Source organism: Meriones unguiculatus, chromosome 19, assembly GCF_030254825.1.
Source record: "Meriones unguiculatus strain TT.TT164.6M chromosome 19, Bangor_MerUng_6.1, whole genome shotgun sequence".
In the NCBI taxonomy this organism is placed as follows: domain Eukaryota; kingdom Metazoa; phylum Chordata; class Mammalia; order Rodentia; family Muridae; genus Meriones; species Meriones unguiculatus.
This window is the reverse complement of record NC_083366.1, coordinates 38,105,428-38,127,251: the sequence shown is the minus strand read 5'-3', so window position 1 is coordinate 38,127,251 and position 21,824 is coordinate 38,105,428. Positions and strand designations below refer to the sequence as shown.

Sequence of the window (21,824 nt, the reverse complement as noted above, 5' to 3'; positions counted from 1 at the left end):
TATACCTGCTTGTCCCCGCCCACTCTCATCTTTTGAGAAGAACACCTGCAAGTTACTAGATGATCTTTGTGAAATAAAAGAAAAGTAGACACAATAAGGAAGAAGTTTGTTTTTGTGTTTTGGACTCAGTGGGAGTCTTGATGGAAGACAAGGACTTTTCTTACTATGTGTTGAGTCACAGCTTCCTTTTTGCTGATTTCTTTTCTCTTCTGGGTCTCTTATTCGACTCCCAGGACCACCTGGCACGCCTTTCATCACAAGTACTTCATCGTTCCCTGAGACCCTCCCGGTTTCCCAAGTCAGCTGACTCGTTTAGACATCTTGCTTTTGGTGCATTCCAGCTTGCTAGATGGTATTGGTGCTCCAGTTGTGTCTGTGTAAGAGCAGCCTTCCTTGATCCCACATCACCATTGGTACCATCTTCTGCCAATTATTTTCAAGACTTGGAATTTACTGTTTTATACAGATCAACTTCTTTCCTCAAGCCATTTTTCACAAGAGTACTTATAAATTCCTTTTAGGTTTGTTCATTCTATTTTTATGTGTAGGAATGTTTTACCTGTGTGCATGTATATTAACCACATGTATGCCTAGTGCTAGAGGAGGTCAAAAAAAGAGTGTCAGGCTGGAGAGGTGGCTCACTGGTTAAGAGCACTGACTGTTCTTCCAGAGGACCCAGGTTTAATTTCTAGAACCCACATGGCAGGCTCACACTTGTGTGTAATTCCAGTCCCAGGGGATCTGGTGTCTTCTTCTGGACTCCAAGGGTACCTGCATTCACATATGCGCACAACTGCCCCCCCATACATATTGAAGGAAGAAAGGAAAGAAGGAAGGAAGGAAGGAAAGAAGGAAGGAAGGAAGGAAGGAAGGAAGGAAGGAAGGAAGGAAGGAAGGGCCAGAGTCAGATCCTCTGGAATTGGAGTTACAGAATATTGAGAGGCATCATAGTTGCTGAGAACTGAATCCAGATCTTCTGCAAGAGGGAAAATGCCCTTAAACACTTAACCATTGCTCCAGCACCCCAAACCACTATTTTTTGTTTTTGCACCCAAGCATTTCCTATATTCAGACGTGTCTCTTAGTTGTTCAAGTTTTCAAAGGGACTTGGGGGAATTTTCAATTGGGAAGTGTTTGGGTTGCTTTGGACTAGTGTTTAATATACTTAATTTAGAGAGAAGTGATCATTTATAATTTCTGAAGTTTGATTTCTTAGAATTAGTTTTAGTGTTCTGGGAGACAGAAGAACCTTACCCAGAGTTGGTTACAGGACAAGGGACAAGGGCTTCCACTCTGCCTAGATCCCCTATCCATGAACATGCATGCTGTCTCCTGCTATAATGGACAGGGTGGCTCTTGTCATGATCTGTTGTGTCAGTGCACCTCATGTTTCTTATTGTTTGAGCCAAGTGCTACCCAGAAATGACAGTCATGAGCTTCTATTTGCAGTGCTCTGGGTCAGATGCATGCAGGGCTTCATGGGTAAAAAAAGCACTTTGGAGCGTGTACTTGGAAGGACCTGGCTCCTAGTTTAATGCTCTGCTAACCCTACCCAGAGCTTGAGAGTCATTTGTTTGCATGCAAGAGTTAAAAAAAACGTATGTCCAGGAGGTAGGTGAAAGCTAAGCCCATACTGGATCCTATCTTCTGCCACCTTCCAGGGAATGTAGCTACTCATTCTCCCAGTCCAACTCCTTTCTCTGAAGATGAGGTGTCCTCCAACCTAGCAGTGACTAGGGGAAAGTGGGGAAAGGGAAAGGCCTGTGTTATGCTGCTGTCCCAGGCCCTTGTAGGAAACTAGGCTCAAGAAAGGTAAGAATTTGGGTCTGGTACAGTGACAGTTGTCTCCTTTCTAGCAGTGCTAGGATCTGGTGGGCAGGCAAGGTGAATCCCATCTCCTCCTGACCTAGTACTTACCCTGTCTCAGTGCAGAAGTTTGAAGACCCTTGAGTCAGGTGACTATTGTAGGCTGGGACAACAAGTCCTGAGCAAGGGAACTACCTGTTTGGATTGAAATTCTGAAGCTTTACTAGGAACTCTAGAAGGTTTAGGCTTGAGTGTCACAGGGTATGACTCAGAGAGGTGATTAGTCTGTGCTTGTCCTGGATAACTTCTGCCTGAGGAAGCCTTTGGTTTGATGGTTCTAGAATCATCTGAACATCCTTGCAGCTTTTGAGTCTGACTTGCCTTTCTCTTTTCTGAGCAGTTCAGAGTGATGAGTTGTTAAATAATTGTGGAATTTGGCCGTTCCACACTTAAGTTCAATGCTTTTTCTATTGTATGTAAAAATGGTATTACATAACAAAAATTTGACCAGAATATTCATGCTGGTAATTTGAGATTTAAAATTCGATAGAATGTTTAAAGCCAAATTAAATTCTAAAGGGCCTGAGTAGTTGGCTCTTCTCAAGTCTACCATCTGAAGCGCACATAATTTATCATATAGGCTCGGGCTGTTTCCACTCTCAGGCTGCTGCTGTCCTTGATGGTTGTCCCATGCTACCGGCATCTCCCATTGCAACTTGGCTGGATTTTCACCAGCAGCCTTTTCTGAGCTTCCTTCACTGACTCTTCAACATGATGCTGAGTCTCAACTTTTCTCCACGATCCCTCCAGTCTGGGGCCTGCTCCTGCAACTGGGGCTGCACCATTAACAAAAGTGTCTCGCAGTCTCTTTCCATGGACTCCAGATCTGCCACACAGTGATAAGCTTCAGCTGGCCTCTGCCACTCCTTCCTGTGACACTTAGACAACCCCATGTGGCTGCCAGCATGGCATGCAGCCTTGGTCCCCTCTGGAGTGTAGCATCTGCATGCGGGTCTTCAAGGAGTCCTTCTAGATTTATGATTCTCAATCATGCTGTTCTCTTCTTAATCACAGATACTTTCTCAGCTTAAGCGAGCCAGCATCAGTTGTTTCAGTGAAGCAAAGGTTTCGCTTCAGTGGTGCTGATCTCTTGGTTGCTATAGCTAACTCTTCAGCTCCAGATGACCAGACACAACAGATCCTTAATTCAAACTAAAGTTTGAAAGTTCTGAGAGTCTTGTTTTAGTCACTGTTCTATTGCTGTGAATAGACACTATGACAAAAACCATAGCAACTCTTAAAAAAGAGAGTGTTTAATTGGGGACTTGCTTACAATTGTAGAGGGTTAGTTCATTCTTATGTGATGAGCATGGTAGCACGTGGGCTGTCACGGCACTAGAGTATTTGAGAGCTACATCGTGTTCATAGGCAGCAGACAGGGGTGGGAGGTGGCATGGGTTTCTGAAACCTCAAAGCCTACCCTCAGCAACCCAGCTCCTCCACCAATGCCACACCTACTGCACCAAGGCTATGCCTCCTAATCCTACCAAATGATTAATTTAGCCAGCAAACATATGAGACTAACCATGCAAATATATGAACTTTGAGGAGCCACTCTCATGTAAACCACCACAAGTACTTAAGGGACTTCCAAACATTCCTCTGAAATGTCACAAGCCATGCCTCTATCATCTGCATTTCTTTCAACACCTTTCTCTTTCAAACTCCCAGCATTTGTCTCTTAAATTCCCACTATAGCTCTTTAAACTCTAAACACTCAATGGTTTTTCTAGTCCAAAGTTCTTCCATAATCCTTCCAAAAGCACATGATCAGGTCTGTCATAGCAATATTTCACGAGCTGGTACCAATTTCTGTCTCAGTAGAGTTTCCATTGCTGTGATAAAAGACCATCACCAAAATTAACTTGGGGAGATGAGGGTTTATTTCACATTAAAGCTATCATTCTATCATCCAGGGAAGTCAAAGCAGGAATTCAAGGCAGGAACCTGGAGGCAGGAGCTGACACAGAGGTCATGGAAGGGTGTTGCTTAGTAGCTTACTTCCCATGGCTCCTTCAACCTCTTTTCTTTTTTAAATTTTTAATTTTTTTCCTAATTAATTAATTTATTTATTCACTTTGTATCTCAGCTGCTGTAGCTCCCTCCCTCATCCCCTCCCAACCCTACCCTCCCTCCTCCTCCTCCTATGCCCCTCCCCCAGTCCACTGATAAGGGAGGTCATTTTCCCCTTCCATCTGAACCTAGCCTATCAGGTCTCATCAGGACTGGCTGCATTGTCTTCCTCTGTGGTCTGGTAAGGCTACCCCCACTCAGGGGGAGGTGATCAAAGAGCTAGCCACTGAGTTCATGTCAGAGACAGTCCCTGTTCCCCTTACTAGGGTACCTACTAGGACACTGAGCTGCCATGGGCTACATCTGTGCAAAGGTTCTATGTTATCTCCATGCATGGTCCTTGATTGTTGTATCAGTATCGGAAAAGACCCCAAGGCCCAGATTTTTTGGTTCTGTTGCTCTCCTTGTAGAGCTCCTGTCCTATCCAGGTCTTCCTATCTCCCCCTTCTTTCATAAGATTCCCTGCACTCTGCCCAAAGTTTGGCTATGAGTCTCAGTATCTGCCTCAATACTCTGCTGGGTAGTCTTTCAGAGGCCCTCTGTGGTGGGCTCCTGTCCTGTTCCCTGTTTTCTCCCTCTTCCTATGTCTATAACGTTTGTCTTTCTGACTGAGGATTGAGGTCCTCCAGGGTTCTCCTTCTTGCTTAGCTTCTTTAGGTGTACAGATTTTAGTAACTTGTACAACCACTTTCGAAATCAATCTGGTGCTTTCTCAGAAAATTAGGAATAGTGCTTCCTCAAGATCCAGCTATACCACTTCTAGTCTATATCCAAAATATGCTCAAATATGCAACAAGGACATTTGCTCAACCATGTTTGCAGCAGCTTTATTCACAGTAGCCAGAATCTGGAAACAACCCAGATGTCCCTCAACTGAGGAATGGATACAGAAAGTATAATACATTTACACAATGGAATACTACTCAGCAATTAAAAACAAGAAATTCATGAAGTTTGCAGGCAAATGGATAGAACTAGAAAAGATCATCCTGTGTGAGGTATCCCAGAAGCAGAAAGACACACATGGTATATCAACCCGCTTTCTTATGCCACGCAGGACAGCTGCTCAGGTATGGTACTGCCCACAATGAGCTGTGCCCTCCCACAGCAATTATCAGTTAATGAAATGGTCTCCAGACTTGTCTACAGACAAATCTGGTATGTGTGTAAGAATGTGTGTGTGTGTGTGTGTGTGTGTGTGTGTGTGGTGGGGTTTCTTCACTGAGCTTCCCAGTTCCCAAATAACTCTAGCTCTGTTCAAATAAAACTAGCAGCCACCACAGCATCTTTAATGGGACTTTTAGAAAACATGGTTTGTGAAGCTCAGATTGCCTTCAAACAATATATAGCTAAAGCTGGTCCTTAATTCCTGATGCTTTCTTCAAATAATTAGATTATAGATATGTGCTAACATACATATCTCTATTTTGTATTTTAATTAAGAGCATCTCTACCTTTATTTTTCAAGGGGGCCTGACAGTTATGTAGATGGATCCAGTACACATTCTCTCACGACAGCTCCCACCTTAGGAAGCTGAAGCTGCAGATAACAAGGCACCTTTTGTTTGGGTGTGCCATTCACGTGTCCCTGCCTAGCTCTTTTGGTCTTATTCTTTGCCACATAAGTCCTAAATGCTTGCCCAGTTCAACCAGGAAAGATAATGGCCCCTCTGATAAGCTGGCAGGTGTGTGCTCAGGTGAAAACCCCACGACATACACTCATCATCCATTTTCTCCCCATGCTGTAGCCCCTTGGCATTTTTGAGAAATGGTTTCTGAGTACCTTTCAATACCAAAAATTTTGGATGCTCAAGTCTCCTGTATAAAATGGAACAGTGTTTGTATGTATACACACCCCCAAATACTTTTAAATGTCGCTGGAGTACTTACAATGCCGAATACAATATAATTGCAATGTCGATAGTTAATGTGCTATATTGTTCAAGAAATGAGAAGAAAAAGTCTGTGCATGTCCATTACCAATGCTCTCAGTATTATAATGCCTACAGCTTCTATCTAGTTGGTTGATTCTATGGGTGTGGAACTTGCAGATCGGGTGACTGCCTGTATTCATGATCTGATCATCTAACACATGAAAACCTCTTTCACATGGCCCAGTGTTTGGTAAGGTCAGTGATTATTGTTGTTGTTTCCTTTTCTCCTTTCCTTATTGTCTGTGAGTCTATCAATATTTATCACGACTGTTTCATTATTTTTTTCACTTGAGAAATCTTTCCAAGATCTTTCTGTTCGTCAAGAAGGGGTGGGAGGATTCTCTGTTTCCTGATGCTGGTCCATGGAGCACAGCGGTGGCTATCAGGATCCCAGCAGCTTGCTCTGCCTAGCCTTCCTTGTCTTGCTTATAGGTAGCATCCAAGCTGGAAAGACTCACTATGCCCCTGACTCTCAGGAGAATGCAACGTATGACCGTGTTTCTTCTGGAGACCAGCCAGTCTTGACTGCCATCTTTTTTTATTTTATTTTTTCTGGTGGGAGCTGGGCTGAGGCTGGGAAGGTGAGGAGGAGAGATCCTTCGCCTGCACTTGCCTGGAACTGACAGTGGGTAAGCCCCCACCACTTCCGCTATAGGAGCAGTAGTGATTTTTGCAAAGGGAAATTTGCACCTGTTTGGAGCTGGCTTCACATTGAGAACACAGGGAACAAAAGCAAAGGCCAGCACATCCGTAATGGGTACTGCCAAAATTACTTACCGAAGAAATCTGCGAGGCTGTCAGCCATTCAGGAGGGATGTGAAAATGAGCCCCGGCGGAGTCTCCCAGCAAAATGATTCCCCTGGGCTGTGAACCTAGGAAGCACAATTTATTTACATTATTTATATACTCAAGCAGTGGGCAGCCTCCAGAGTGAGTAAGGTATATGAGCAGACATTCTGGGGTGTATTGAATGCACAGTACATCTCAACAGTGATACATTGCCACTTCTCAGGTGTTGGAGAATGTGAGGGGAGAATTTAGGAGGCGGATGAGATTCTCTCAGCCATTGGAACTGCTAGCTAAGCTGCACAAACACAGGTGTGCTTCCTGGCTCAGCATAAAAGCAACTGCTGCACAACATCCGGAGTGGATGATGGATGAACACATGAATCAGGCTTGATCTGAGTTCAGAAAGATGACCTACATTTCAGTTCTGGAAATGGTTTTCTTAGAGAACACACTGATTCTCCTTAAGAGATAATGACCTCACGGAGCAATTTTGATAGTTTAAAATGTGATGGTCTCTTAAAGTCCTTAAATCCACATACACAAAAGGTACCAGATGGAAGATTCTTTTGATTAATAGAGAGAAAGAGTTAGGAAGGTCTCTGTGCAGCCTGCATGTGGATATGAGAATCACTTAATCAGATTCTGAGACACTTCTACACAAATCACTTACTGGAGGGTACACCCTTCTAACCACTTAAGGGCCTAGAAAAATCAAATGATCCCTTTAGAGTCAGAGAAGTCTCCTTCCTCCATACCCAAACCACTGGAATGAGGCCTAGGCTGACCCAGCCTTACTGTGGTGGTTCCCTAACCCTGGCTTAGGACATTGAAGGGAACAATGTGCTGAGTTCTGGAGATTCAGGGGTCTTCCTTCCTGGACTCACTAGCCCAGAAGGTTTAGAGTTTCATCAAAATCTGCATTTGTTGCTTATTATGACTATTGTTGTTGTTATATTATTGCAGTCCTGGAGACTGAACCTTAGACCTCATGCATACTAAACTAGTGTTTCGTCACAGAGCCACTCCCCAAACTCCAGATTTAGTCACCACATTATCTCCTATTTTTCTTCTTGTTGTGCTGAGGATTAAACTTAAGACCCAGCACATGCTAAGCCAATGCTTAGCTATATTCCCAGCCCTACTTTTTATGTTTTGTTTGAGACAGGGTCTCATTAAGTTGCTCAGGCCAGTCTGAAATCACCTGTAGCCCAAATAAGACTTGAATGTTCAATCTCCTACCTTAGCCTTTTGAGTATATGAGATTACAGGCTGGTGACACCAGGCTTAGCTATAAACTTACTCATTCTTTTTGTCAATCATCAACTATTTCTAATTTGTGTAACTATGCAATGGGTCTTTCAGTTTCCTATTCTCTTCTTTGCCCCTCTAAGGACTTAGAAACAACTAGGTGTTAGGTTGTTCTTTGTCAAAGTTTACTTTAATCAAGTGTAGCCCTTCAGATAAAATAGAGTAGTTATCTAGGAAACACCTGTCGAATGAGTGCATGACTAAAAAACATCTTCAAGGAAGAAGAGAAGAATTGACTAATATAAAACAGGAAAAATTCTTAGTTTTTGTTCCCCCTTGGAATGGGTTTTCAGACTTGTGGCTCAGACGCCCAGGCATTTGGGCCTTTAGAGTAGGAAGCTTTTACTTTAACTATTTCTGGATGGATCTGCCGGCTGAAGCTTGGCTCCTCTCTTAGGTCATTCACATATTCATCTTTAGAGACTGTCTTCCCAGTATAGGGTGATTAACCTTGATGTATGTTGAAAAGGATATATGAATGATTAAATATTACTTCCTGTGTTGTAATTTGGATAAGCCCCAGATTTTGATTACTCTGTTATCCACCCTGCAGTCTTCTCTAATGTTATCATTAATGTTTCCAGGCCCCAAGTGAAAGCATCAGTTAGACAAATTACATCCTGCATCTTCTAGATCTGCCTTCTCTTTTGTTCCTGTCTTTTTCTGATAGGTTCTGAAAACTAATATAAATTAAGTACTTTAAAGTAACTGCTAACCTTAGACATGGCCTCATAAAGATGTCTATATTTTTTCTCTTCCATTTGATTGAACTAGAAAAGAAGCATCTACTGTGGTAAGACAGGAACTTTTAGTTCATACCTTCACAGAATTTCTTCTCATATGGAATTCCATCCTTTGGATCAATACCCTTTAAAAGAGAAATGAAGAGATTAGGAGTGTAGTCTTAAATTTATGAGACACATACACCAAATCCTTCCCAACCGAATTTAACATGCAAGGCAAATCAATATATAAAACCCTTTCAAGCCTCCTGGGCCTCTAATTCAACATAACAATACTCCATGTAATGAGCTAGGTTTAAGAGGAATTGAGAATAGAACAGGAAGATAACAAGAAATGAGGCTTACTCCTTCAGAGCAATCTGTGGCAACCATTTAGAAGCAGAGCTGGGTCAGGAGTGAATCTTCTTGAAGGACTGAGGGCTGACTGGGTCTTGAGGACACAGTCAAGGGTGTGTTTTACAGTCTGCCAGCTGGAGATCAAGTGTCCAGACATCTCAGGAACACCAATTTTCCATCCATTTCACCCTTTTATCCCACACTTAACCCGGGGGACATTGATGCAGAGTGGAGACACTTGTGGTTGCCACAGTGGAATGGGGTACCCTTGACATCTTGTGGACAGGGTCCTAGGAGGCTGCAAAATATTCTACAGTTTATAAGATGATGTGTCTAACTTAAATGTCAACAACTCCAGGGTTAAAAAGCCCCAGAAGGGCAAGGAGGCTCTGAGTGGGACTGAGTCATCAAATCAACCCACTAACTGCCAAACTGACAGTTAGTGGAGTACCTGTCTCTTGGAAAAGACATTAGAAGTATTTTTAAGACAAAGGTGCTTCGTGGCCAGAGATATGATGGAAACAGTGAGTTCTTGCTCCTGATCTTGAAAGCTCAAAAACACACACAGAAACACATGAAAAGGTCAGAAAGAAACAGAAACATCCATCTTTGTTTGTCCTTGTTCCCGACTTTGCGGTTCTGAGTCATTTCTCCTCTGAAGAAAGGAAAGGGTTTGAAGATATGAAGATCATTCTCCCTCTAATTGGGAACAACGAACTTCAGATTTTGCTTTCTGAGCTCATGGTGGATTTGTTTCAGTCTTTGCTTGGCCACCTCTTTATGGAAGTGGCATACCATGTCACAAACAGGAGGGACAAACAAAGCATTCTAACATACTAATCCTTTATGCTGAGGTAAGACAATAAAGCTTCGGTTTATCACAAAAAGAGCTATCTTGTGTATTCTATACCTTAAGGCTCTAATACAAATATTCTACCCCATTAAAAAGGTAGCTTGACTCAGTGTAGAATGTTTGAGATGGACACAGTTATCTGTCATGCTGTCTATATCCCAGAAGCCATAGGTCCTCATGCATACTGTAGGGGCTTGCTAGTGCAAGCCTGGGCCACTGTTGTCCTTGAGAGAGAAAAATACTTATAGGAACTTTCTTCTCTTTGTCTAAGCAGAAGAATAAAGCAACAATTTCCTTCAAAACCAGCAATCCTTATCTTCAAGGCTCCCTGCCTGCACAGTTTCGGTTTGTGGGAGCCTGGGAGTGGCTGAAAACTCCTTAACATGCTAGGTCAGTGGTTCTCAACCTGTGGGTCATGACCCTTTTGGAGGTCACATATCAGTTATCCTGAATACCAGATATTTACATTATAATTCAAAGCAGTAGAAAAATTAGTTATGAAATATAATATAAACACATTATAATATAAATTATTACTACTTCATAATTCATGTTGGGGGGTCACCACAATATAAATAACTGTATTAAAGGGTCAAGGGTCACAACACTAGCAAGGTTGGGAACTGCAGTTCTAGGAAGAGCGGAGAGGCCGTGGTCTTGATAGGATGTAAGTATTTCCATAGCAGCACTTCAGGCTTGTGGAAAAAAGACCTCAAAAGAAACTGACCCGAATTTCTAAGACTGGTGATTTGTAAGGATTTCTTTCATGTTTCTAAGTAATAATCTACTTTCATACTTGAATTTGTACTTGTAAGTTGGTTTCTTTTTTTCCACAAGGGCCCTCAAGTTATGTAAATTTAACATGACTGTAACAAATGAATCTGCAGCCATTGTTACCCACAGGTAGGTATTGGATTGGCTTTCTGATTTCTCTCCCTGAAAGCTACCAACCCATTATGTGCAGAGAGCTAGGGTAGCAGGATCAGAAGCTTTTGGGTGTAAGTGGTGGATGCAGGGTAATTCCCATGTTGTCTGACAAGGCATACGAAAGAAAACAAATGTTTGTCACAAAATGGCAACACCTTGTGGCTTTCCCCAGTGGGTGCTATAGACTTCCTTTTCATCACACTGTTCCAACAAGAATGAAGGAATTAGACAGGGGTGACTACAGCATGGCTTAACAGGGCTCTCTATGACTGAGTGAGCCTCCGTTCTGAGAACACCACTGAGGATCTTCCTATGTGTTGGGAAATCTCTATCCCTCATGCAAGTAGCAGGAGAACAGTTCCCCTAGGCTCTCATCTTCCCTGTGTGGCTCAAGAAAATACACACTGGGGAGAACAGAAATGAAGAGCATGTGTTTGACTTTAACTCATTGCTTACCCAGATGCCATTACAGTTAGAGTCCCGATGGATATCCCAATTGTCTGGCCTACAAAGAAAACATCAGCGTTGGTCTTTTGGCGTCTACAAAACGCTCAGGGAATGTTAGTTCCATGAACAGGTGTCACAGGAAATGCCACTGTAAGACAACACTGTTATTCAAGGAAGAGCACCCCATATGTGCGGTGACATGTAAGAGCTTCTTAGAAGCCTCTGCGTTCTTGATTTGGAGTATTTCTCAGAATCTAGCCTTGAAGCCATTCTTTTCAATGACTGAGTGTTCCTGTGGGCTGTGTAGTCGTGGACTGGTGGGCAGAAATAACTCAGCAGCTCGTTTTTTTTTTAGCAAGGTAAAGCTGTAAAAACTTGCCTGCGAGCTGTGCAGCAAGGACCTTGTCAGCTTGCTGCTCTAGCAGTGGAAGCACAGTGTCAGCAAAGGCGCCACAGCCATGTTTTGGAGGCAGAGCTATGGTTGTTGAACAGCAGGTCAGGACGCCAGCAGGACATGTGTCACATTATGTGAAGTCCACACTTTGCTCAAAGGGGGCGGGACTAAACTTCTGGGTCTAACTTACCGGTAGATCTCACTTGGGGATTGTGTCATTTTTGTATAACTTGCTTCTCCTACTAGACTGCTGTGTCATCAAAAGAGGCACCTTTCTTTTTTTTGTTTAGTGCCTAATGCTACCCAGAGTACTTTGCAAGTATTAGGTTCTTGGTAACCATATTTGGACAAAATACTGTGTGCATGAAAAAATTCAGAACCCTTTTCCTGCAACTGGGGTTCCCCACGTTGGGGAAAGCCATTGTGTCTCACCCCAACAAGAGTTACCTTCTGCCTGGGTACACTGTCTTGTCACTGTCATTACAATCTCTCCCTCGCCAGTGGTAGCCCCTCAGCGTCTGAAATTGAAGAACACACACAAGAGGAGGTTAGGCCTGCTTTGAAGTTACACAAAGGGAAGGTTAATCAGAGCTGTCCAAGGGAGATTGACATCTGCAGTTTTTAACTCGAATGTTGACAGTAAGTAGGGAAATTAAAGTTAATATAAAACAAGCTGTGTGAGGGAAAATGTAATGACACTAAACCCAGAAATAGGCAGGCATGTATGTGTAAATGAATGTGTAAATGAATGTGTGTTTATGGGTGACACTGAGTGTGTGTCTGGAGGTGTTAGAGTGGATGTATGTGTATATATGTACGTGTGTGTGTGTATATATGTGCATATGTGTGTGTGTGCCTTACATGTATGCTGTGTGGCAGGTGTATGAGTGTGAGTATATGTCTGTGGCTGTGGCTCTCTGTATATGTATGGGTGTCCATGCATATTTTTAGAAACAGCAGGACTGTCCAACCTGCTGTTCTGTTAACCACCAGTATTCTCAGGGTATAAAATAATCCATCTATTTTTACAGCGATGAATCTTTTTCGCTGGATAATTTAAAAATAATTTATGTGAACTGCAATACAATCATTTGGATTTGTATTTTGATGAATAGCATGAAACAACCAGAAATCAAAATTCTATCAGTCAATGTTCTCTTTCCTAGGGTTTCTAGGAACCTCATTGGCATCCTATCAACTCTAAGCCCAACCCGCTTGTCAACACACTTTGAAGAGTAAATTCAAGCAGGTGTATGGATTTCCAAAAGACGTCACACTACCCGTTTAGATAACAACAGTCCCCATGGAGAGCCGCAGCTGGGAGTGGGAAGTGGAGGAAACAGAACGTCTGGGTCCATAGTTTACCTTTATGGCTGATGTTTTTATGAAGTTGAAAAAGCCCTTATGCTTGTGAACTGGTGTATGTTCTGTGTGTTCGTAAACAAAATTCAGTCTTGTCTTATTAAAGGAGAGACACTTGTAGATAAAATATAACACGCAGTTCAATGAACACCTGTTCCCTCACAACAGTACTCACTGGGAAGACACTGTATTTGTCTGAATCTGTATCTTTGAACGGCACGGCCTTCTTTATAGAGCTAGAAAGGAAAACAAAACACCCGGTGAGCTAAGACAAAAAGAGAAATGATGCTTGTGAAAATAACCATGTTCAAATGCAGGCTGTTCTGTGACAGACGCTGATCTAAAAATAAAGCCTGGAGTCTGTGGGCATATTAGAGTATCAGTTGCACTTGGCCAATCACTGCTCTTTATTAGGATGTCTGTTTTTTTTTTTTTTTTTTCTATTGCTTAACTTGGGCCATTTGGGAAGGAAAAATAAATGAATTGTAGTTGTAGCGGACATGGGAGATTGTTGTTATGGTACCCACAAAATAGGAGGCTACGTGTTGGGTCTAGTCAATGAACCCCATCTGTCCTGTGGTGGCTTGAATAGGTATGGCTCCCATAGGCTCATATATTTAAATGCTTGGTCATTAGAAAGTGCTGCTACTTGACAGAGATTAGGAGGTGTGGCCTTGTTGGAGGAAGTGTGTCATTGGGTGTGGACTTTGGGGTTTCAAATGCTTAAGCCAGGCCACGTGTCTTTCTTTCTCCCAGCTGCCTGTGGATTCAGATATCAAATTCTCAACATTTCCAGCATCATTTCTGCCTGCATGCCAGCACTCTCTTTGCCATAATGACAATGCACTAAACCTCTGAAGCTGTAAGCAAGCCCCAGTTAAATGTTATCTTCTATTAGAGTTGCTATGACCAAGATGTTCTTCACAGCAATAGAACACAGAGTAAGACAATTCCAAATTGTCTTTGTACCCTTTGTATGCTCTCTTTAAAAATAAAATGTTCCTTTTAACCCCTCGCTCTAGGAATCTTTGGCATTTAATGGACATTAGCTGGTAACTTACACACCTCCTTATGAGCCTGGGTAGCCAAAGACACAGGCATGATGGCCAAAATGAATCAGACCAAAGCTATGGATACTCTGAAAGGAAGGACATCCCTGTGCCTTGTTACCGGACAGTTCCTTCTTCAAATGGAAGCACTGATTTCCCCTCCATTGTGTGTGTGTGTGTGTGTGTGTGTGTGTGTGTGTGTGTGTGTGTGATCAGATATAAGACAGAGGAAGAATGCAGTCATGAGGCAGGATGAGGCTGTGTATAGAACCTGAAATCTAGAGTTAGTAACAAGGGACTGTGTGAGATTTTGTACTGGTCTTTGGAATAAAGGGCATCCAAGCAGACTTGAGTGCTTTGATGTCAATGAATGGAGCTTAAAACAAGTAGGGTGGATCTTGACAATCTATTTATTTACCGAAAGAAGGGGTCTGAGAGCCTAGAAAGCTGGTGAGAACAGGATGAGTCCAACTCTCAGGTTTATTCTTGGCCAGATCTGTAGCCATTGGAGAGTAACTTTACCTGTTTGAAAGGGGACATTAATAGCCCTCGCCTCAACAGGTACAGTCATTCTTGATATATTGAGAGCATGAGCTAATTTTGTTATAATGATGATTACTGAACCACAGACTGGCTGAAAAAGCAAAGGCCACTGCACTTACATGTCTTTTGTAAGTTGTAAATCACCAAATACCTTATAATGTGACACAAATTATAATGGAAGCACATAGGGTTCTCTTCTTTTTTTATTTTTTTTGAAAAGAATAAAACATGTGCTGTTTTTGCTTCTCTCACAAATGAATAATTTTCCTTTTAAGTTGGGTCAAGAAAATCCATGGTTCCAGATGCTCCTGAATTCAAAATGTCAAAGGTTGTTTCGTTATAAAGTTGTCACTTGGATAGCACTGGAAATTCCAATGGTGCCATTAAAGAAGAGATGTGGGTACCAAATCAGCTCGAGCTGGGCACAATATAATGACTGGACATCTGGGAGGTTGGCTGAACCACAGCTTGAAGCATCTTTTTTTCATGTCTGACAGTCCCCTTGTCTCATAACCCGAGGCTCCCTGAACCTAACCCCATCCACAGAAAGGTGTGAAGTTATTGGTTCTGGGATTCAGGCCAGCTAGCTTCCAGGCTCTTGTTGGCAGATGAGCTAGGAAAGGTTTATAACTATTAAGATATTCTGAATGTGGGTCAGACCCATGGCTGCCACCATCTTTCTCCGCTATGCTAATAGTGGCCTAGAGATCTTCAGCAAATGTAGTCCCACAAAGCTCAAGTGATGATGGATTGCAGAGCATGGGGGAAATTTCACCATGACTTAAATTATGTTCATTGAAAACATAAGTTAAAGTTATAACTCCTAGTAGCTGTGGACCTGGACTTAATCTAGGTAGGTCTTTGCAGATGGAATCAAGTTAATATGAGGTCCTGAGGACAGGCCTTCATCAAATAAGACTGGCAGATTTTAAGGAGTAAAACAAACACCTGGAGGGGGTGTGAGCCTATGAAAAGTGAAAGTAGGTATTGGAGGGATTTGGCTAAGGGATAGATGGCTACCACAGCATTAAGGAAGAAGCATGGAATGATTCTACTCAGAGTATTGTCAGAGGAGCACTGCAGTGAGAATTTTAGTTTGTTAAAATGACAGGAGCTCTACAAGGAGAGCAAAAGATTCAAATATTCTGGGCTCCGGGTCTTTTCTGTGACTGATATTCCAACCAAGGACCATTCATGGAGATAACCTAGAACCCCTGCATAGCCCATGGCAGCACAGTCTCCAAGTGGGTCCCTACTAAGGGGAACAGGAACTGTCGCTGACATGAACTCAGTGACTGGCACTTTGATCACCTCTCCCTGATGGGTGAGCAGCCTTACCAGTCCACAGAGGAAGACAATGCAGCCAGTCCTGATGAGACCTGATAGGCTAGGGTCAGAGGAAGGAGAGGAGGACCTCCCCTATCAGGGGACTTGGGGAGGGGCATGGGAGTAGATGAGGGAGGGATGGCAGGATTGAGAGGGGATGAGGGAGGGGGCTACAGCGGGGATACAAAGTAAATAAACTGTAATTTATAAAAACATAAATAACTTGAAAAAAATCCAGTTATATTATGTGAATATGGTTTTGTTTTAATCCCAATTGTGGGACATGGGGCTGCTTCAGGTTGTCCACAGCCACTAACTATGATTCTTTTTGTACTCTAGGAGGAGTGTGATATTTTCCAGCTGCAGATAGTTTATGTTTGGTATATGGGGTCTCTTGAGAGGGTATTAATGGGAGAGCTCAAGAGGGCCAATGGAGGCTGCTGCGGCCATTGCTGCTGCTGGTGGTCCCTGCTGCTGCTTTGCTATTGCTGGATTGCTGGATTGCTGGATTGCTGGATTGCTGGATTGCTGGATTGCTGGATTGCTGAATTGCTGGTATTCTGATGATGAAGACTGGACTTGTCCCAAGAAACACAATGCCCCTAATCAGCAAGAAGTATTCTAAATAGGTCTATGCCTAATTTCCCCTCTAACCTTCTTTCTTGTCTACCTACTGTTGGAGGTTGGGAGGGATTGTGGTAGGTAAAAGAACCTAATTAAGAAGCCAAAAAGCCCAGTAAGCTTTAGGGAGTTGCAACCTGGATTCACCTATCACAGAATGGTACCCCTATCAATCAGCAGCCTAAGCTTTCCCACATACTGCTTATTCCTGCGGGGCAAGTTCTAAATGTAATATTTTCCTTTAAGTTCTTAAGCTTCAACTTCTGCCCCTAGTCTATATCTGTTCCAGGAGAGTTCCACTTGGCTTCTATACCATCCATGAATCAGCTGCGGACTGCAAACTGCTGCAAACTGCTCCAAACATCTTTGGGCCCTGCTGAAAGCTGATGTAAACCAACACATCCAATGTGACTGCTCCTTGTCTCTTCAGTTGGGTCAGCAACCCAGATGCTTCTGATGAATGCCATCTACTGCCTGAAACCCCAACCTTTGGTATTTGATTAGTATTCCAGCCTTCATGACAGAAATACCCTAATTTCAGCTGGGAAGTAGTTACAGAAGAAAGTATGTTGCCCTTTATCTTCAACTAAAGGCTGAAATGTTAGGTTTAAAAGAAACTGGGATCCCACCAGAAGGGACCACACCTTGTCATCCTGACCACCCCCACTTCTGTCAAGGTTGATGCTATTCACACTTGGATACATCCCTCCCAGATCAAGCATGTCATGGGATAACAACCCAGCTACAGAAAAACGGATCATCACCAAGGCCTAAGAAAATCCACAAAAGATTAGACTGCTGTTGGTTGTTGACTCATAATTTTGTTTTGCCTAACTGTGTTCCCTCCTGCTTCTTTAATGATATATATATATATACACACATATATATATATATATATATAAACTCCCTACTAGAATGTACATGCCATATTATTATGTAATGCAAATTTTGGTTTCCTCAGATCTATCAAATTTACAAATGTAATATATTAATGCCCAAACAAAAATTCTTTTTGGCCTTTCTTTAATCAATTTGTAAACATTATTATGATTATAATTACAATAATAAATATTTATTTTCTTCTCCAAAAAAAATACCACCGTGATGATCTTAGGGCTAATAATAATTAATAATATATAGCCCCATACTCATTCTTTTTAAATCTACTACAACACTGGGGCCAAGGAATCTGACTTTTAAAGTTCTCAGATGGTTCTGAGGTAGGAAGGATTCAATTTATACTTTGATCTTAGATAAAGAAAAACAGGACCAAAAGCATTAAGTGGCTCAAGTCCTTTAAATCAATTCAAGAAAAAAAAATCTATGAAAAGAATATAAAGGATGCAGGGAAGTAAATATACCCAGCCAGTGGGGGTGGCCTGGGGGAGGTACTTCCTTTAAGACTTGGTGTTGTGCTTTAGAGATAATATGTCCCCAGAGGCTTCTGTGTAGCAGGCTTGGTGGCCAGCTGGTGGCACTGCTGAAGGATGAGTGAATGGGGCCTCATCAGAAGAAGCCCTTCAAGAGTTGCCCTTTGAAGGGTGTTTATTTTCCCTAGAGTGGTCCCCTCTTCTCACTAACAGAAAGTAAGAAGAAAGCTGGACTTTCTTGCTTTTCAAAAGTCACTATTTGTTTTACTGTTGGGAATATTTATTCTACGACATTTAGTTTAAACCCCAACATAGGGTGAAGCTATGATCCGGGATAGTTCTGCTGCTGTTGTTTACAAGACTGGAGACGGAAGCAAGGCCTCTAAGCTAGCTGAGGTAATGGACTAACATTGAGCTTCCTCTCAGCCTGGGAAATGGCATTGGCATGAGTGTGTCAGGGGTGGTGGGGGGTGTGGAATTTGAGGCAGCGACTTTCAGTGGTTACAGCTATTCCAGCGCTGACTGTGGGGAGTGGAGGGAGCCCTGAGTGAGTGAAGTCCTGAGGAAATGTGTGTGGTGGAAACATGGGAACAGTCATGTGAGGGACGATAGCCTCAGAAGCATGGTAAAATGGCAAAGCCTTCTCCCTGGGGAGAGGCTTAGCAAGATAGTAAAGCCTTCGCTTGGTCATGTGTAGATGTTGATAGTATGTGCAGAAGATGTCCAGAGTCTTTCCCCCCACCTCAATATTTACTGCCTGAAGACTACAACCCTACAGGCCCTGCTGCTATGGAGAGTAGTTAAACCCATCTCCTTGGTCCAGCTGTATACCAAAAACCTTCCCTCTTTGTTAGACTGTTTGTCATAACCCCTCTTCTTTGTTCAGCTGTATGCAATAGCCTCACCTCCCTTTTCATCTCCATATTATGAACACTTTGACCTTTAGGGGTCCTGAGGCTTCTCCGCCAGAGAGCCAGGTCCACTGAGCCAGCTTTTCTTCATGTCTCTCTGTTCTTGTTTTTCTTCATTTCCTCACCGTACCAGTCAGGTAAAGTCCCCGAAGCTGTGCAAGAACATGGCAGCCTACCTCATCCATATGTGGGGAGAAGGGGCTTCCCCAAGTGTCTAGCAATGGTTGTCTGAAAGCCTCACTAGGATGCTGCTCGCTGGTGCTGAGATTGCCCATGAGACATTTCCCAAATTTGTATTTTGTTCAAAGCAGGTTGGTCTTTTAGTCTCTGCACAAGTCGTGTTTTGAGCAAGAAACACGATCAACTTGAGGAGGATGCCTTTTAAATGTGAGCATCAGTTTAGTCACCCCCCCACCACCAAAGAAAATAAAAGAAGGACAAACAAAGGAGATGTCATATCCCTTGAACAGTTGAAATAGTATACGTACAATTCAATTTTCTGGCAGATCTTGTCCAAAAATGGCAGTGAACAAATATTCAGACCACTTCTAGGATACTTCTGGAGAGGTAAAAAAGAGAGCAAAAAGAAGAGTTGGTTAACTCTGGGAATGGTTTCCGCAAAAAGACCCTCTGTAGTCCAGATGGCTGGACCTGAAGCAGGTTCTCTTTTGTTTATCCAGATGTACATCCCATGTTCATTCTCCAGAGGCCCATGTTGGTTCCTGAGACTGGAATCCAGTTTTCCTCGTCACCAGCCATTTGCTCCCACCTTCACAGTCACCCTTGGACTTCTTCCCGAATGGGTCTTGACTGCTTTGGTCGGTTACTTAAACATTCCTCTTCTGGAATACTTTGAAAATAGGCTTAAAAACACTTTCAAATAAAACAATTCTATCCTATTAGGATAGATAGGGAGAAACAGTTGCTTTCCACCAGCCCAGAATCCCTCAGGTGGCTATGAGGTGTATTGTGAGAAATACCTTTATTTTAACTCTGGCCAAAAACAACTAGCAAAACTTTCAGAATATAGATAAGGTATTATAAGGGTCTTTGTGGTACCTTCCCGGCATTCTGTGAATAGAGGAGTAACCTTAATCAGCAACCTCCTTATCTATGCAAAGCAGAGATGTCCTCACCTCATCCTATGGATGGAGGTCCCAGCTTTTAGCATTATGTTTTTTGGGGTCCAAAGTGGAAGCACTAAAGGGCTCTTTAGGAGCCCTGCAGAGAATGCTGACAACTTAGAAATTAGGCAGAAAGGAGATAGTAGGAAGTAAGGCTGAAATGCAGGAAGCTTTATAACACAATATACAGTCTCTAGCCTGTTTGATACGCAAACTTTCATCCTAGATGTACTAAATTGGGCACCTCAGGGTGGATCCTGGCAATCTATCCTTCCTTATTTATTTATTTTTATACCATCTTCGTGTCCACTCTCTTGGGTCAATCTGCTGTCCACTAAGGCTTGAGGAACACCATGCCAGGTCCTAACCACTCAAGGCATGGTCATAGTGTCAGTGCCCCCTGAGAGCCCCAGGAAACGCACAGCCCTCCCCACAATATATCCTCAGACAGTCTGTATTTCAACAAGATCATCGATGTCCACACCAAAGCTGAAGGAGTCTGAATCCTGACTCAGGGAGCACGCTGCCCCATGCTGCAGACATATGTGAAGGTTTGGCATATTAGGGGAAGAGAACACATTTCATTGTTGCTGGAGCATTGGAATCCACATAACTCCACGAGTCATTCGAGAAATAGGGCACTATGACAGCTAGAATGCATCTTCCTATCACCTCAAGGACAGTGGAGGATCCATGAAGGAGTCAGGCTGGAGACTATATCTGTATCTCAAAAGCATATCTGGGGATGGGCTGCCTAGAGGAAGGAGAAGGGAAAGAGCTTGCTAGAGATGCAGGTCTGGGCTTCCTGGCTCTAGGCTGCCTGTGTACGATGTGACAGCCTTTCCTTGCCAGATGCCAGCAGCACAAATCAGTCTCTAGGCTGTGCCAAGTGTATCCTACAATGATGTGAAATTGGGCAAAAGGCAGTAGCAGTGGAAGAAGGTTAAAGTCAAAGACTCAGGGTCTGGTTGAGATCAGCACTTCAGGCACACAGTAAAGCAAACACTGGCATGATCTTATAAAAATCATTGGTGACAGCAGAGGCACATTCTGAGACTTAAGTCAGCTGCATTCAGATGTTGAAGCTACTTCTCTTAGTATTTACTTTAGTCATAAAGCCTGCCTAATTATTCTAACGACAATGTAGAGTTCAACATTGATGAAAACCAACACATACAAATTATGCGAACAGTCTTACAACTACTACGCCAGAGGTACAATAGAATAAAATTTTATAATTGTACAACTATTTTCATTGTCAAAATCCAGCTGGAAGACTGCAGGTGTCTTTGATATTTATTGAGCAGACAGGGAGGTCAGGAAATATGCAGGAGATAATGCAGCATGTCCAGAGTTCCCCTGCTTCTTCTGTCCAGACAGGGTAGGTCTTATCTGATCTATGTATCACATAAAGTGAGAAAGACAGTTGTACCCAAGCCACCTTCCCAACTCCAGACAATGTGCTCACAAAGATAAACTGAGATGGACATGTGAGCCACAATACAGAAGTCCTTGCTTGCACGCTTGCCGGTCCCCTCCTTTCAATGTGATCTTTGCTAGACATAGACAGGTGGGCTGTTTATAATGCAGAAATTGATTTAAAATTCTGCACCTGGCTGTATCCAAACCCACCTGAATGGACTATGTAGAACCTGGGGACAACCCCTGGGGACAGTGCAATCTACCCAGCTTCCCTCACTGGATGATAAGTGATGCAGAGCAACAAATGGGCCTTGAAAAAAATACATGGGGTGAAGGGCATAAATGAAAGGTCAAAATGTATGTGTTTGGGATTATACCATTTTTCTATGCACAGCTAACATGAAATTGAATTTTCATATGGCAAAG

General features: G+C 42.8%; 1 protein-coding gene across 1 annotated transcript in view; it reads right to left on the bottom strand.

Annotated features, from left to right (window-relative positions):
* The window catches only part of Aoah (acyloxyacyl hydrolase), a 226,754-nt gene that overhangs the window by 107,304 nt on the left and 97,626 nt on the right, over positions 1–21,824 (bottom strand). The window contains exons 6-11 of the mRNA XM_060372382.1: positions 19,341–19,411; positions 13,208–13,268; positions 12,118–12,188; positions 11,286–11,334; positions 8,790–8,838; positions 6,651–6,745 (exon numbers count right to left, since the gene is read on the bottom strand). Of these exons, the coding sequence (XP_060228365.1) occupies positions 6,651–6,745; positions 8,790–8,838; positions 11,286–11,334; positions 12,118–12,188; positions 13,208–13,268; positions 19,341–19,411 (396 nt within the window). The remainder of the gene's footprint in view (positions 1–6,650; positions 6,746–8,789; positions 8,839–11,285; positions 11,335–12,117; positions 12,189–13,207; positions 13,269–19,340; positions 19,412–21,824) is intronic.